The sequence below is a fragment of the Rhinoraja longicauda genome, chromosome 1, assembly GCF_053455715.1.
Source record: "Rhinoraja longicauda isolate Sanriku21f chromosome 1, sRhiLon1.1, whole genome shotgun sequence".
NCBI lineage: Eukaryota > Metazoa > Chordata > Chondrichthyes > Rajiformes > Arhynchobatidae > Rhinoraja > Rhinoraja longicauda.
This window is the reverse complement of record NC_135953.1, coordinates 93,398,812-93,411,265: the sequence shown is the minus strand read 5'-3', so window position 1 is coordinate 93,411,265 and position 12,454 is coordinate 93,398,812. Positions and strand designations below refer to the sequence as shown.

The window sequence follows — 12,454 nt, the reverse complement described above, 5'->3', positions numbered from 1 at the left end:
TTTGAAAGTCAAATAAAAATTAATGAAATTCCAAAGTTTGAATTGTTAAATTTCTCATCTAGTGAGATGGATGGTGTTTGTTTTATGAATTAGCATGCTATTGAATGTATGTATTAATTCACATATTTAATGTTCAACTAGACGACCCATGGATCTGTTGGGTCCTGTTGTTACCAAAGGTTCTTTAGTAACTGAGCAGCAGGTGGAGCGGGCTGTGCGGCGGCCGGTTGTGGCCTCCACCCACCAGGCTGCCGCGGGCCAGCTTCTGCAGCTCCACCGGCAGCACAGTGCTGGCGCAGTGTTTCTCCGTGTACTCCTGGAAGCCCTGCAAGCCCATGGCCGCCACCTCAACCAGCTCGCTGCAGGCCAGGGGGCGGGCACTGGGCAGTGAGGAGCAGGAGGCAGTGGGGGGTGGGGCGGTGGGAGAGAAAAGTGAAGAGGAAGCCACTGACTCAGGCCCCGGGCGGCCATCGCGGTGGCCAGCAGCAGGAGAGCGGCCGCAAGATGCTGCTGCATGTTCGTCCTTCCGGCGGCCATCTTCTTTCACCTTCTCTTTTCCGCTGCGCTGCACCACAGGAGGAAGTAACATACATACATACAAGATGAGAGTTTTAGTCATATGTAGATAATGTATTTGAACAATTGAAATTTTAGTTTAAAATTAAGGATGTCTAAGGAAAATGACCTGGTTGTGGCAAACAACGGTTAAATACAAATAAATAAGCACGTTTTGATGGTTTTAAATTTATTTTGGATTAGCATTACACCACCTTATTACTGACCATCACCATCCCTACTGTTGGTATCGATAAAATAATGTGATAGGGTTGTAATGATCCTTCAGATCAAAAAGGAAATGCTAAGATATTTTGAAGGCAAGTAATTGTGCTTACTCACCGTTGACCCTTTGGTGCTAATGAAAGAAGTTTAATTGAAATCGGTTATATTTTTAAAGCTAAGGGCCTGTCCCAGTTACGTGATTTTTAAGGCGACTCAAAGTCGTAGCAGATCGCCAAAATTTTATTTTACCCTACGACAATGACCACGACAATGCCGAGTCAGGTCGATACAAGTTACTTTTTTGTGAAACTAGCACCTGGCTAAGAGATTACACCATCTTTAGAAACATCGCGAAATTCCCAGGCTTACCTGACCGTCAAACTGTCACCTCCAATCTACCTGTCAAATGTCCTGACGGTAAATAAATTGGTTAAACGAAACTATCTTCTGGTATCTTCAAATGCCTTTTCTTAATTTAATATCACGTGCTTCTAAATGCATCTGCGACAACCTAGCAAACCCGGGGACAGCATGCAACTGGGAGGATATGGGAGGTTGAGGGGGATGATGTGATGGGGATGATGTGATGGGGGGGATGAGGAAGAGGGGGAGGAGAGGGTGGCGAAGGAAGGAGGGAGTGGGGGCGGACAGTGTGCTGCACCAATGCAGGAGAGGTTCGGGGTCCACTTGGTCTAGTATATATATATATATATATATTAGACCAAGTGGACCCGAACCTCTCCTGCATTGGTGCAGCACCCTCACCTCCCCCACTCCCTCCTTCCTTCGCCAATATATATATTAAAATTCTCATTTGTTTGTTTGTTCCTGAACTACAGCCAAAACGGTACACGATAGCATGACAATTTTAGGCCCACCGTCCATTGGTGCTAATGGAAGAAGTTTAATTGAAATCAGTGTTATATTTTTAAAGTCATTCACATTTTAAAGTTTAAATCTATCTCCTAGGGAGTGAGGGGTGGAGAGAGGGGGAGGGAAGGGGGAGGATGGAGGATAAGGGGGGTTGAGGTGGATGGAGTGGGGGGGAGGGGAGGAGAGAGGGGTGGGGCGGAGGGGGGAGGAGAGAGGAGAGGGTGCTGCACCAATGCAGGAGAGGTTTGGGCCCAACGTCCACTTGGTCTAGTATATATATGTCATATATATATATATATATATATAAGTTATACACACACACACACACACACACACCAAAACCAAAACGGTACATGATAGAGCAAATATTTTAGGCCTACCTTACTCACCGTCGTCCCTTTTATGCTAATAGAAGTAGTTTCATTGAAATCGATGTTATATTTTTTAAGTTAACACATTTTAAAGTTTAAATCTCTCTCTTAGGGTGGGGGGGGGGGTGTTGAGGGGGAAGGGGTGGGGAAGAGGGGAGGGTGCTGCACCAATGCAGGAGAGGTTTGGGCCCAACGGGTCCACATGGTCTATATATATATATATATATTGCTAAAACTCTCATCTTGTTTGTTTGGCCGTTTGTGTCCGTTGATCCGGAAATACAGCCAAATCGGTACACGATAGCGCGACAATTTTAGGCCCACCTTACTCACCATTGTCCTAGGGTCTGCAGTGACAGGTTTCGTTCAAATTGATCTTATATATTTAGTTATTGACATTTTAAAGTTAAAAATCACTTTTCCATTTTTCCTGGCCGTTAGCCCCGTTCGACGTCACAATGGGACCTGCCAGAGTGACGGGTGTGGTGGCCAATGAAGTGGGGGGAGAAGTGCTGCTGTGCCGAACAGCTGCCACTGCTGCTGAGCCGTCGAGCTGAAACTTTAATAAATGCGCTCCCCGCAATCCCACCCTGCCGGGAGGACCGGCCCCCGTCCTGGCTTGCCCCGCGCCTAACCTTCCTCCCATGGTGCAGCGCGGCGGCAGAGGGTCAAACAAGATGACCGTTGCCGCTGAGCTGTGTTTCGACGTCACAAAGGGAGGTCCGTACGTGCGCAGTTGGGGCTCGTTGATCTAATACAGATGCTCTCTGACTTACGATGCTTCGACTTTGCGAATGTGCAAACGGCAGGAACCAGTAGCGAGCCGCAGCTCGCTTCCGGCCACGTGATTTAATACAGATGTGCCCCGACTTACGATGCTTTGACTTACGATAGTTCAACTTTCTGATGGTGCAAACGGCGTGGGGGGAATGAGGTGGGGTTGAGGGGAGATGGGGTAGGGGGGGAGGGAGAGGGAGGGGGGGATAAGGGGGGATGCAGTAGGTGAGGGGGTTAAGGAAAGGAGGGGTAGATAAGGGGGGGCTGATGTCGGTGAGTGTGGAGGTATTGCACGGAGGGTTGCCGGGCCCGCAGGAGAGATTTGGACCCAATGGATCCATGACCGTCTTGTTATCAATTAAAGTTAATGTTACTGGATTACTGCCTTTTGATCCCACCAATCTGAGCTGTGATTTTAAAATAACCTTACAACAGAGACTTGCTCAAGAAATTTCTGTGAAAATGGCAACATTCTACAATTATTTCAATTAATGTTAGTTAAGGCAGGCTGTGCATTATCTTCATCTTGGGTTGTAAGATTACCTATAAATTGGTTCACCTGCAAACAATTATTTGATTGGTGAGCCTCCACAGATTGATAGATTAAATCGTACATGTGGAGTCTTTTCATTGGCAGCATTAATTGAAATCTCTTTTACTGTACCTATTTGTCTTGGATTTTTTTTCCAAGTGTTGTCTTTTGGACAAGATGTTAAACTAATAACTTCTAATAACATAATTTTGTAGTAAAATATGCAGATAATCCCTTGGGAACCAAGTCAGCAAAACCAGGATTACAAAACTAGCTGTTGTTGCATTGCTGTTTGTGGCTGCTCCTGTTCTTAATTACAGCATTCCCTACATTACATACAAAGCCATTTCAAATGCATTAGGTTCACCGAGACACCAATAGGACATAAAAAGGAAATTTTTTAGTTGCTCGTCCAATAAGACTTTTATAGTCTCTTCAGTTTTAACATGATATTGGTTAGTGACTTTGGACTTTGGCAGGCCCTTTGGCCCACCGTGTCTGTGCTGGCCTCATACACTAACATTATGCTACACTTGGGACAATTTTACAATTTTTCCCGAAGTCAAATATCCTACAAACCTATACGTCATTGGAGTGTGGGAAGAAACCAGAGCACCTGGAGAAATGTCACTCGATTGCAGGGAGAATGTAAAAACCACATACAGACAGCACCTGCACTCAGGATCAAAACCGTGTCTCTGGCGTTGTAAGGCCGCACATTCCACACCCCAAACGCCACACCGTGCCACTTAGTCCTCATTCAGATATGTTACTTTACTAGCTGATAAACTGCACTAAATGTGATTTTGGTGCTTTCAGTGCATGATTTTACAAAATTTACAGGTCATGGCCATGTGAATTTCAGAATGACTTGTCAGCCTATTCAATGCGCTGTTGAATCAGGAAAAGAGGCCATTTTGGCCATCTTCCAGCCTGGCTATCATCAAAAGCAAATAATTTTCTGCAGAGCCGTACCATTTTATTTTTTCCCTATCTATCCACGTTGTGGAAAACCCTTTGTGCAAATGTTAATCCTCTTTGGTAGAGAATTCCAAGGTGTTCAGCTGAACAATATTTCAAAAATGTTCAATGCTGAAGAAATAATTTTTGCCAGTAACCTTAAATGTTTCTCGTCCCTTATGTCAATGGAAATATTTTCTCTCAATTCACTTTGTTAAGACTGTCGTTGATATTGAACAGTATAAAAATCATTTTGGGTGTTACACTGTTGCCATCCATCTTCAGAACACTTTGTATAATCTAGGTTCACATATACCTGCACAAGCCCATATCCCTCCATTCCCTCCATATTTGAGTCTCTAAAAGTCTCTTAAATGCCATCTAAATGCCCCGCAACATCTCGTGATGCTGAGAATTGAGGGAATAGACTGAGATTGCAAATAAGGTGAAGCGAGTTTGCATATTTCCTCTATTTGAGCTCTAGCTTTTTATTTGTATGTGCCTTTGATCATTTCTAAAGCAACTTTGCATTGGAAGTTTCCTTTCATCATCAACTTGATGGCACTTTGATCTTTGACGTGTCAATCCTCTGACCAAGAAATTAAAGAGATTTCCTGTCAAACCACTTAGTGCAGATAATAGCACCCTGACAGTACAGGTAAATTAAAGGTCATTTGACATACTCTCTGAAGGATTCCAGGTCTTTGGTTCTGTCATCTATATTAGTCAGACAGAAACTTGTTTCAACCTGCTTCTCATTCCAGTACTTGACAGTCATCTTCGTTCAGGAAATGGTGAAAAGATATAGCCAGTGTTAACAGAATGGTCTTTAATGACCAGGGAAATGAGTTGCCTCTTGGCATCAGTGATATCAGCCCAGTCCTTAACTCAGTATCTGCTCCTCCACTAAAGGTCTACACCATAGTTCTAACATCTGCTTTGCATTTTTGAAATTGGGACACCCCACAGGTTCTACTTTAAACAATGCGAGCAGTTTCACCTCTGCTCCCTCTCTTTAATAATGAACATTCGCTGCTGTTTATTGTTGCATAAACAACTATAATGAGGAAATGCTGCTAAAAATACAACTTTTGTGGACTGGAGATTAGATCGCATGGGATCCAAGGAGAGATAGCTGAATGGATAGAAAGTTGGCTTCATGGAAGTAAAAAGAGGGAAATGGTGGAAGGGTGCTTCTCGGACTGGAGGCCTGTGACTAGTGGTGTACCTCAGGGTTTGGTGCTGGCCCCGCTACTATTTGTCATCTACATCAATGATTTGGATGAGAACATACATGGCAAGATTAGCAAGTTTGCAGATGATAGAAAAGTGGGTGGTTTTGCAGATAGTGAAGATGGTTGTGAAAAATTGCAGCAGGATCTTGATCGATTGGCCAGCTAGGCTAAGGAATGGTTAATGGAATTTAATACAGAGAAATATCAAATTTTGGGAAGTCTAACATTAGCAGAACCTACACAATGAATGGTAGGGCTCTGGGGAGTGTTGAGCAGAGGGATCTAGGAGTGCAGATGCATGGTTCTTTGAAGGTCAAGTCACAGGTAGATAAGGTGGTCAAAAAGGCTTTTGGCACATTGGCCATCAGTCAGAGTATTGAGTAGTGAAGTTGGGAGGTCATGTTGCAGTTGTATAAGACATTGGTGAGACTGCATATAGAGGATTGTGTTCATTCAGTTCTGGGCACCATGTTATAGGAAAGATGTTGTCAAGCTGGAAAGGGTACAGAGAAGATTTACGAGGATGTTGCCAGGACTAGAGTGTCTGAGCTATAGGGAGAGGCTGAGTAGGCTGGGACTCTTAATCCCTGGAATGCAGGAGGATGAGGAGTGATCTTATAGAGGTGTATAAAATCATGAGAGGAATAGCTCGGGTAGATGCACAGAGTCTCTTGCCCAGACCAGGTGAATCGAGGACCAGAGGACTTAGGTTTAAGGTGAAGGAGAAAAGATTTAATAGGAATCTTATGGGGTGACTTCACACAAAGGGTTGTGGGTGTTTGGAACAAACTGCCAGAGGAGATTAGTTGAGGCTGGTTCTCTCCCAATGTTTAAGAAACTGTTAGACATGTACATGGATAGGACAGGTTTGGAAGGATATGAACCAAAAAGAAGCAGGTGGGACAAGTGTAGCTGGGACATGTTGGCTGATGTAGGCAAATTGGGCTGAAGGGCCTTTTTCCACATTGTATCATTCTATGACTGAGATATCAGTAAAATGGAATGCCACAGCTTCTTAAAGCAGACTGTGGTATGGCTGCCTATGGCAGAGGAAAAATAAAAGTCATGCACACAATTCACTTAATCAAAACACAATTTCTGATTGGCCAGCATCAAACCCCAAACATCTCGTGGAAATGACTCGCTAGCTTATTTGCTGGATGACCTTGACAAGATCGTACAGTAGTTTTGAGTGAGATCACCTTCATGCTGTATGCAACAAATGCTATAGATTTGCAATATCAGATTTTATGATTACAGACTTGACAGCCTAAGCAGAGTGATTAGGGAGCTAGAATCCGGATAAAAATGGGCAAAAAGAACAGTAACATGCAAATGCAGAAATATAAATTGTAGGACAGAAACAAATAAGAGCATGCTACAAAAATAAGGTAAGATGATTTTAAAAATGGCTAAAAGCTCTGCACCTTAATGCACAAAGCTGAGTAGGTATGGTATTATAACCATTATGGAGCCATGATTGCAAGTGGATGAAAACTGGAAGCTTTATTCAGTCAAATTTGACTTTTATGAAATGGGCAGAAAGAAGAAGGTGGTTAATACAAAAACTCATTGGTGAGAGACAATCCAGGGTTAAAAGAGAGTGCAGTTGGGTGGAGGTAAAAATACACCAAGTTTAGGTTTTTTTAGACCCCTACGTAGTAGCTCCAATGTACCAATGGGTATAAATCACCCAATAATGGGAATGCATAAACTAGCATTGAAATGATGAAGAGGACATTAATTTTCATGTAGATTTGGTTAACAACGTTGGGAAATGCAACCATACAAATGAAATTGGAGTACATTTGGATAGTTTAATGAGGCAGATTCAATGAAGCACCTCAGGGTAAAAAAAATTGGGTGATAGCAGCCATAACAAGAATTATAATATTCAGCTTGAGAGATGAAGCTTTGACCAGAAACGTTTTTACTCAAATAAGGAGAATTGCACTGTAACCGAGATAGATTTAACTGAAGTTAAATTGGGCAGATATTAGCAGAAAGGATGGTTTGGTAAGCAGTGGGAAACATTTAAAGAGATAATTAATGAAGATTAGCAAAAATGTCCCAGAAATGAAGAAAGATTCTTCCACTTTTGTAGAAAGAAAACTGGAGAAGATGGGAGACACCATATACAACTATGGGGCAGAGAGATTTGGGGTGAAGGTCAAGAAACAGAGGACACAGAAGGAACTATCACTCCAGTACAAGTCCAGGAGGCAGCAGGAGATAAAAAAAAGACTGGTGAAGGAAAGGAGGCAGCTGAGAAAACAGTGGAGGAAGGCCACAGAGGCAGAAAGGAAAGGACTCGAGGCACTGCAGGCGGAAGTAAAGCAGCACCTGGCAATCCTGCGAAGAGCAGAATGCCTGAGAAAGCAACACAAGAAGAAAGAGCGGGCGAGGACGGGCTTTTGCAGAGATCCATATAAGTTTGTCAAAAGCCTCTGTCAAATTTGTGCCACAGTATTCTGACTGAAAGGTTGTCGATTTTGTTAGACAACATTATATAGATGTTATATTATTTGTCATTGAATCTGTTAATATGATTTTATGGACCTGCCTTTGATTCACTGTACCTAGTTTATTGCAGATGTGTAACTTTTGTGCTGCATGTAATTTTGTATAAACTTCCTTGCAATCTGGTTACAGATTTCTTTTTAAATACGTTCAGGAAAATGTTAAAGATTTAAATAATTATTTCAAAGTCAGAAATAGACCAATAGTTAGCATCTACACTTTTTAATTATACATAATAAATAGAACAAGGCAGAATACTGGGTATACTTTGGCATGTTATCCTTTATGCTGATCTTTAAAATCCTTGTCTAAATGTCTGTAGGTAAGAGAAAAATGTTGGTTTCATCTAGACCACGTCACTTCCTACTTTTCTGGAAATAATTCAGAAATTTAAAATTTTAACTTGAATATTAACTACCTTGTTATTTTACTGAAGTACACGTCCATAACAAGATTGTGTCCATCCTTTTTGTCTTTAAACCTGCTTAATGCATTCAATTTTCCACCAGGGTACACAAAGCTTAAATCCACACAATGACTACTGCCAGCATTTTGTGGACACTGGTCATCGCCCCCAAAACTTCATTCGTGATGTAGGTAAGCTAAAGCAATCATCATTGGGTCCTTGAAACTTTATCCCCAGAGAAAGCTCTGATCAATTGATGCTATCTGAAAGTTTCTTTGATGTAAAAGTAATTCAAAAGTTGTATTTGTTTTGAATATTTTCATGGCAGTGACTTATTTTGCCAGGTTTATACAGGTGATCCTGATTTTTATTGAGATTTATACCACAATTTTCTTGTGTTAAAATGTTAGAGTAAAATCTTTTTAGTTGTTGACATAATTTCATCATTTGCAGTAAAATAGACTGTGTCTGTTGGAGTGTATGTGTGTTTGTCAGTGTGAGATTGAAGAAAATGCTTTGAATGCTGTGGGTACGGATGAGATTTAAACGGGTTACATTCAACAAGCACAATCCTGAAATGATCACTGCGTAAATAGCAGATTGACAAAAAGCTGGAGTAACTCAGCAGGTCAGACAGCATCTCTGGAGAAAAGGAATAGATGACTTTTCGGGCCGAGACCCTTCAGACTGAGAGTTGGGGAAAGGGAAACAAAACATATAGATGGTGATATGGAGAGATATAGTACAAATGAATGAAAGGTATGCAAAAAAGTAACGATGATAAATGAAACAGGCCATTGTTAGGAGTTAGCTGGTTGAAAACGAATTACAGACGATGAGACTCAACAAGACGACTTTGAAGCTAGTACAACTTGGGTGGGGGAGGAATTTAGTTTAGTTTAGAGATATTGCACGGAAACAGGCTCTTCAGCCCACCGTCTCCACGCCAACCAGCGATCCCCACATATTAACACTATCCTACACATTCTAGGGACAATTTACATTTACACCAAGCCAATTAACCTACATTCCAGCTCCATTAAGAGCAGGAATGCACCTTGAAGCCTGTCAGTAGATATATATTTTTAAATCAAATGTAGATGAAGATTTCAAACTCAACTTCTTGGGTTTTTTGTATGGTTTGAATTTTGTTTTCAATTATAAGATGCATAATTATGTAGATATATATTTTTTAGATATAAAGGAATAAAGTAAGGAAGTAATGTGATAAAAGTTCAACTATGATCTTCTTTGTATAAGGGGCTGAATGGTTAACTATGATTTATGTTTCAACTATAGTTCATTGAACTGAAGCTTATCAGAATCAAAATGTACATTTTAATTTTCTTTCAGGCCTTGCAGACAGATTTGAAGAGTACCCTAAACTTCGTGAGCTGATCCGGCTGAAGGATGACTTAATTTCACAAACTAACACTCCGCCCATGTAAGTGCTTCTCGATGAAGACAATTTTGTGTTAGATGCAGGATTGAGCCAGTAAGGTGAAGTTCTCTGCACAAGCATATGTTCATAAAGTGTACTTTGAAATTAACCTTATTTTGTTTGTAAATAGGTATTTGCAGACTGACCTGGAGACATTTGACATTAGAGAAATAAAGTGCAAATTTGATGTTATTTTGGTGGAACCACCCTTAGAAGAATATTACAGGGAAACTGGGGTAACAGCCATTGAAAAATGCTGGACATGGGATGATGTGAGTTATTTTGTGCTTAGTGCTTTTATTTGCAATGATCAATCTACTAAATTATTTCTCTAAATATTTGCCCTTTTTAAAAAAAAATGGTGTAAGTTATTTCCAGTTATTTGCCATTAACTTTCAGAATTTTAAGAATTTTGTGTGACTAAGGAAGATTGGTGTATTTGCCAAATATCATAATTATTATTTAAAAGTAAACATTACCAAGTAATTTCCTTGAACAGTGGACGCAAAGTTGTTTAAGCTGTTTATTAATAGTTAAAAATAGTATGTATGCAGTACAATTTGGCATATGTAAACAGTTGACTGTGTCATTATAGTTTAATGTACTTAGTCTATTTATTCATTTTTCTATTTTGTTTTATATTGTCTATTTGTCGGTTGCATAACTGATTTTTTGGTAGCATTGGCTTTCTTACCTCAATGGATGATATGCATTCATAGGTTAAAAAAAGTTTTCTGGTTTACAATGAAACATAGATTGGCACTGATTGCCTCCCACTCGGTGAAAGATTGCTAAATCTGCTCACAATTTCCAACTGGTGAATTTTGAATGGCAAATTCTCACTTGGCCATGTGAGAATTTATGAAAATATAGAGCAGAATGACAGCATCAAAGGTACAATGTAAAAACAATATGAAACATGTTGAATGTTATGCAGGTATAAATATCAAACCTTTAATGGGTGAAATACTCTAAGCGGAAAAATCCATGAATAAAAATTAGTTTCACATTTTACATTTGTGAATAGGTTGGCTTCCAATATTAGTGAAGCCAAAATTTTTAATGGAAATTACCGACTGGATTACCATTGAAATTCTTACAACTATCTTAAGTCCCATACAAATGGGTTGTGTGGCTGCAAATTAATTTATTTCCATTAAAATAATTCAAGACTACTGTGCTGATATTGAAAATCCGATCTAAAAACAAAATATTGAGTATGCTAACAATGCTTCCAGTGTCCATGCAACATTAACAACTTCCACTTTCCTGGCCAAAGTTATATTATTTTGATCATATATAGAACAATGCACCACAGGAACAGGCCCTCAATCCATAATGTTTGTGCCGAATATGATGCAAAATTTAACTAATCTCTTCTGCCTGCACTTCATCATCATCATCATTTTTTTACAGCCGGAAACAGGCCTTTTCGGCCCTCCAAGTCCGTGCCGCCCAGTGATCCCCGTACATTAACACTATCCTACACCCACTAGGGACAATTTTTACATTTACCCAGCCAATTAACCTACACACTTGATCAGTACCCCTCCATTCCTTGTATGTTCATTGCCTATCTAAAATCATCTTAAACACCACTAACATTTCTGCTTTCATGCCTGGCACCCACCACTTTCTGTTTAAAAGTAACTTGAACCAAAAGGCATAGGAGCAGAATTAGGCCATTCTGCCCATCAATTCTGAACTGCCATTCGATCATGCGTGATCTATGTTTTCCTCTCAACCCCATTCACCTGTCTTCTCCTGATAATCTTTGATGCCCTTACTATTCAAGATCCTGTCAAACTCATCTTTAAAAATTGACTTGACTTCCACAGTCGTCTGTGGCAATGAATTCCACAGATTCACCACCCTCTGTCTATTCCAAAGACACATCCTTTTATTCCTAGGCTCTGTCCTCTGGTCCTAAACTTTGCCAGTACAGGAAACATCCTCTCCACATCCACTCTCGGACTTTCATTATTCAATAGGTTTCAATGAGAACCTCCCTCATTCTTCTACGTTCCATCGAGCACACACCCAGTGCCATCAAACGTTCCTCAAATGTTAGCCCATCATCCCCAGGATCATTCTTTTAAACCTCTTCTGTACCCTCTCCAACACCAGCACATCCTTCCTCAGGCATTGGGCCCAAAACTGCACTCAATATTTTAAATGTGACTTGAACAACAACTTATAAAGCCTCAGCATTACATCCTTGCTTTTATATTCTAATCCTCTTGAAATGAATGCTAACATTGGATTTGCCTTCCTTACTATCGACTCAACCTGCAAATTAACCTTTTGGGAATCCAGCACCAACTCTCCCGAGTCCCTTTGTACGTCCGATTTCTGAATTGTCTCCCCATTTAGAAAATAGTCTTTTATTCATTCTACCAAAATGCATGACCGTGCATTTTGCTGTATTCCATTTGCCACTTCTTTGGCCAATCCCAACCTGTCCATGTCCTTCTGCAGACTCCCTGCTTCATCAACACTACCTACTCCTTCACCTTTCTTTGTATCATCCTCAAACATGACCACCAATTTAATCGTCCA

The 12,454-nt window shown here is 40.6% G+C and overlaps 1 protein-coding gene across 4 annotated transcripts in view; it reads left to right on the top strand.

Annotated features, from left to right (window-relative positions):
• The window catches only part of mettl14 (methyltransferase 14, N6-adenosine-methyltransferase non-catalytic subunit), a 46,819-nt gene that overhangs the window by 18,346 nt on the left and 16,019 nt on the right, over positions 1-12,454 (top strand). For all 4 annotated transcript variants that reach the window (XM_078402466.1, XM_078402456.1, XM_078402482.1 and 1 more), the window contains 3 exons: positions 8,558-8,645; positions 9,808-9,898; positions 10,026-10,167. In XM_078402466.1, the coding sequence (XP_078258592.1) occupies positions 8,558-8,645; positions 9,808-9,898; positions 10,026-10,167 (321 nt within the window). The remainder of the gene's footprint in view (positions 1-8,557; positions 8,646-9,807; positions 9,899-10,025; positions 10,168-12,454) is intronic.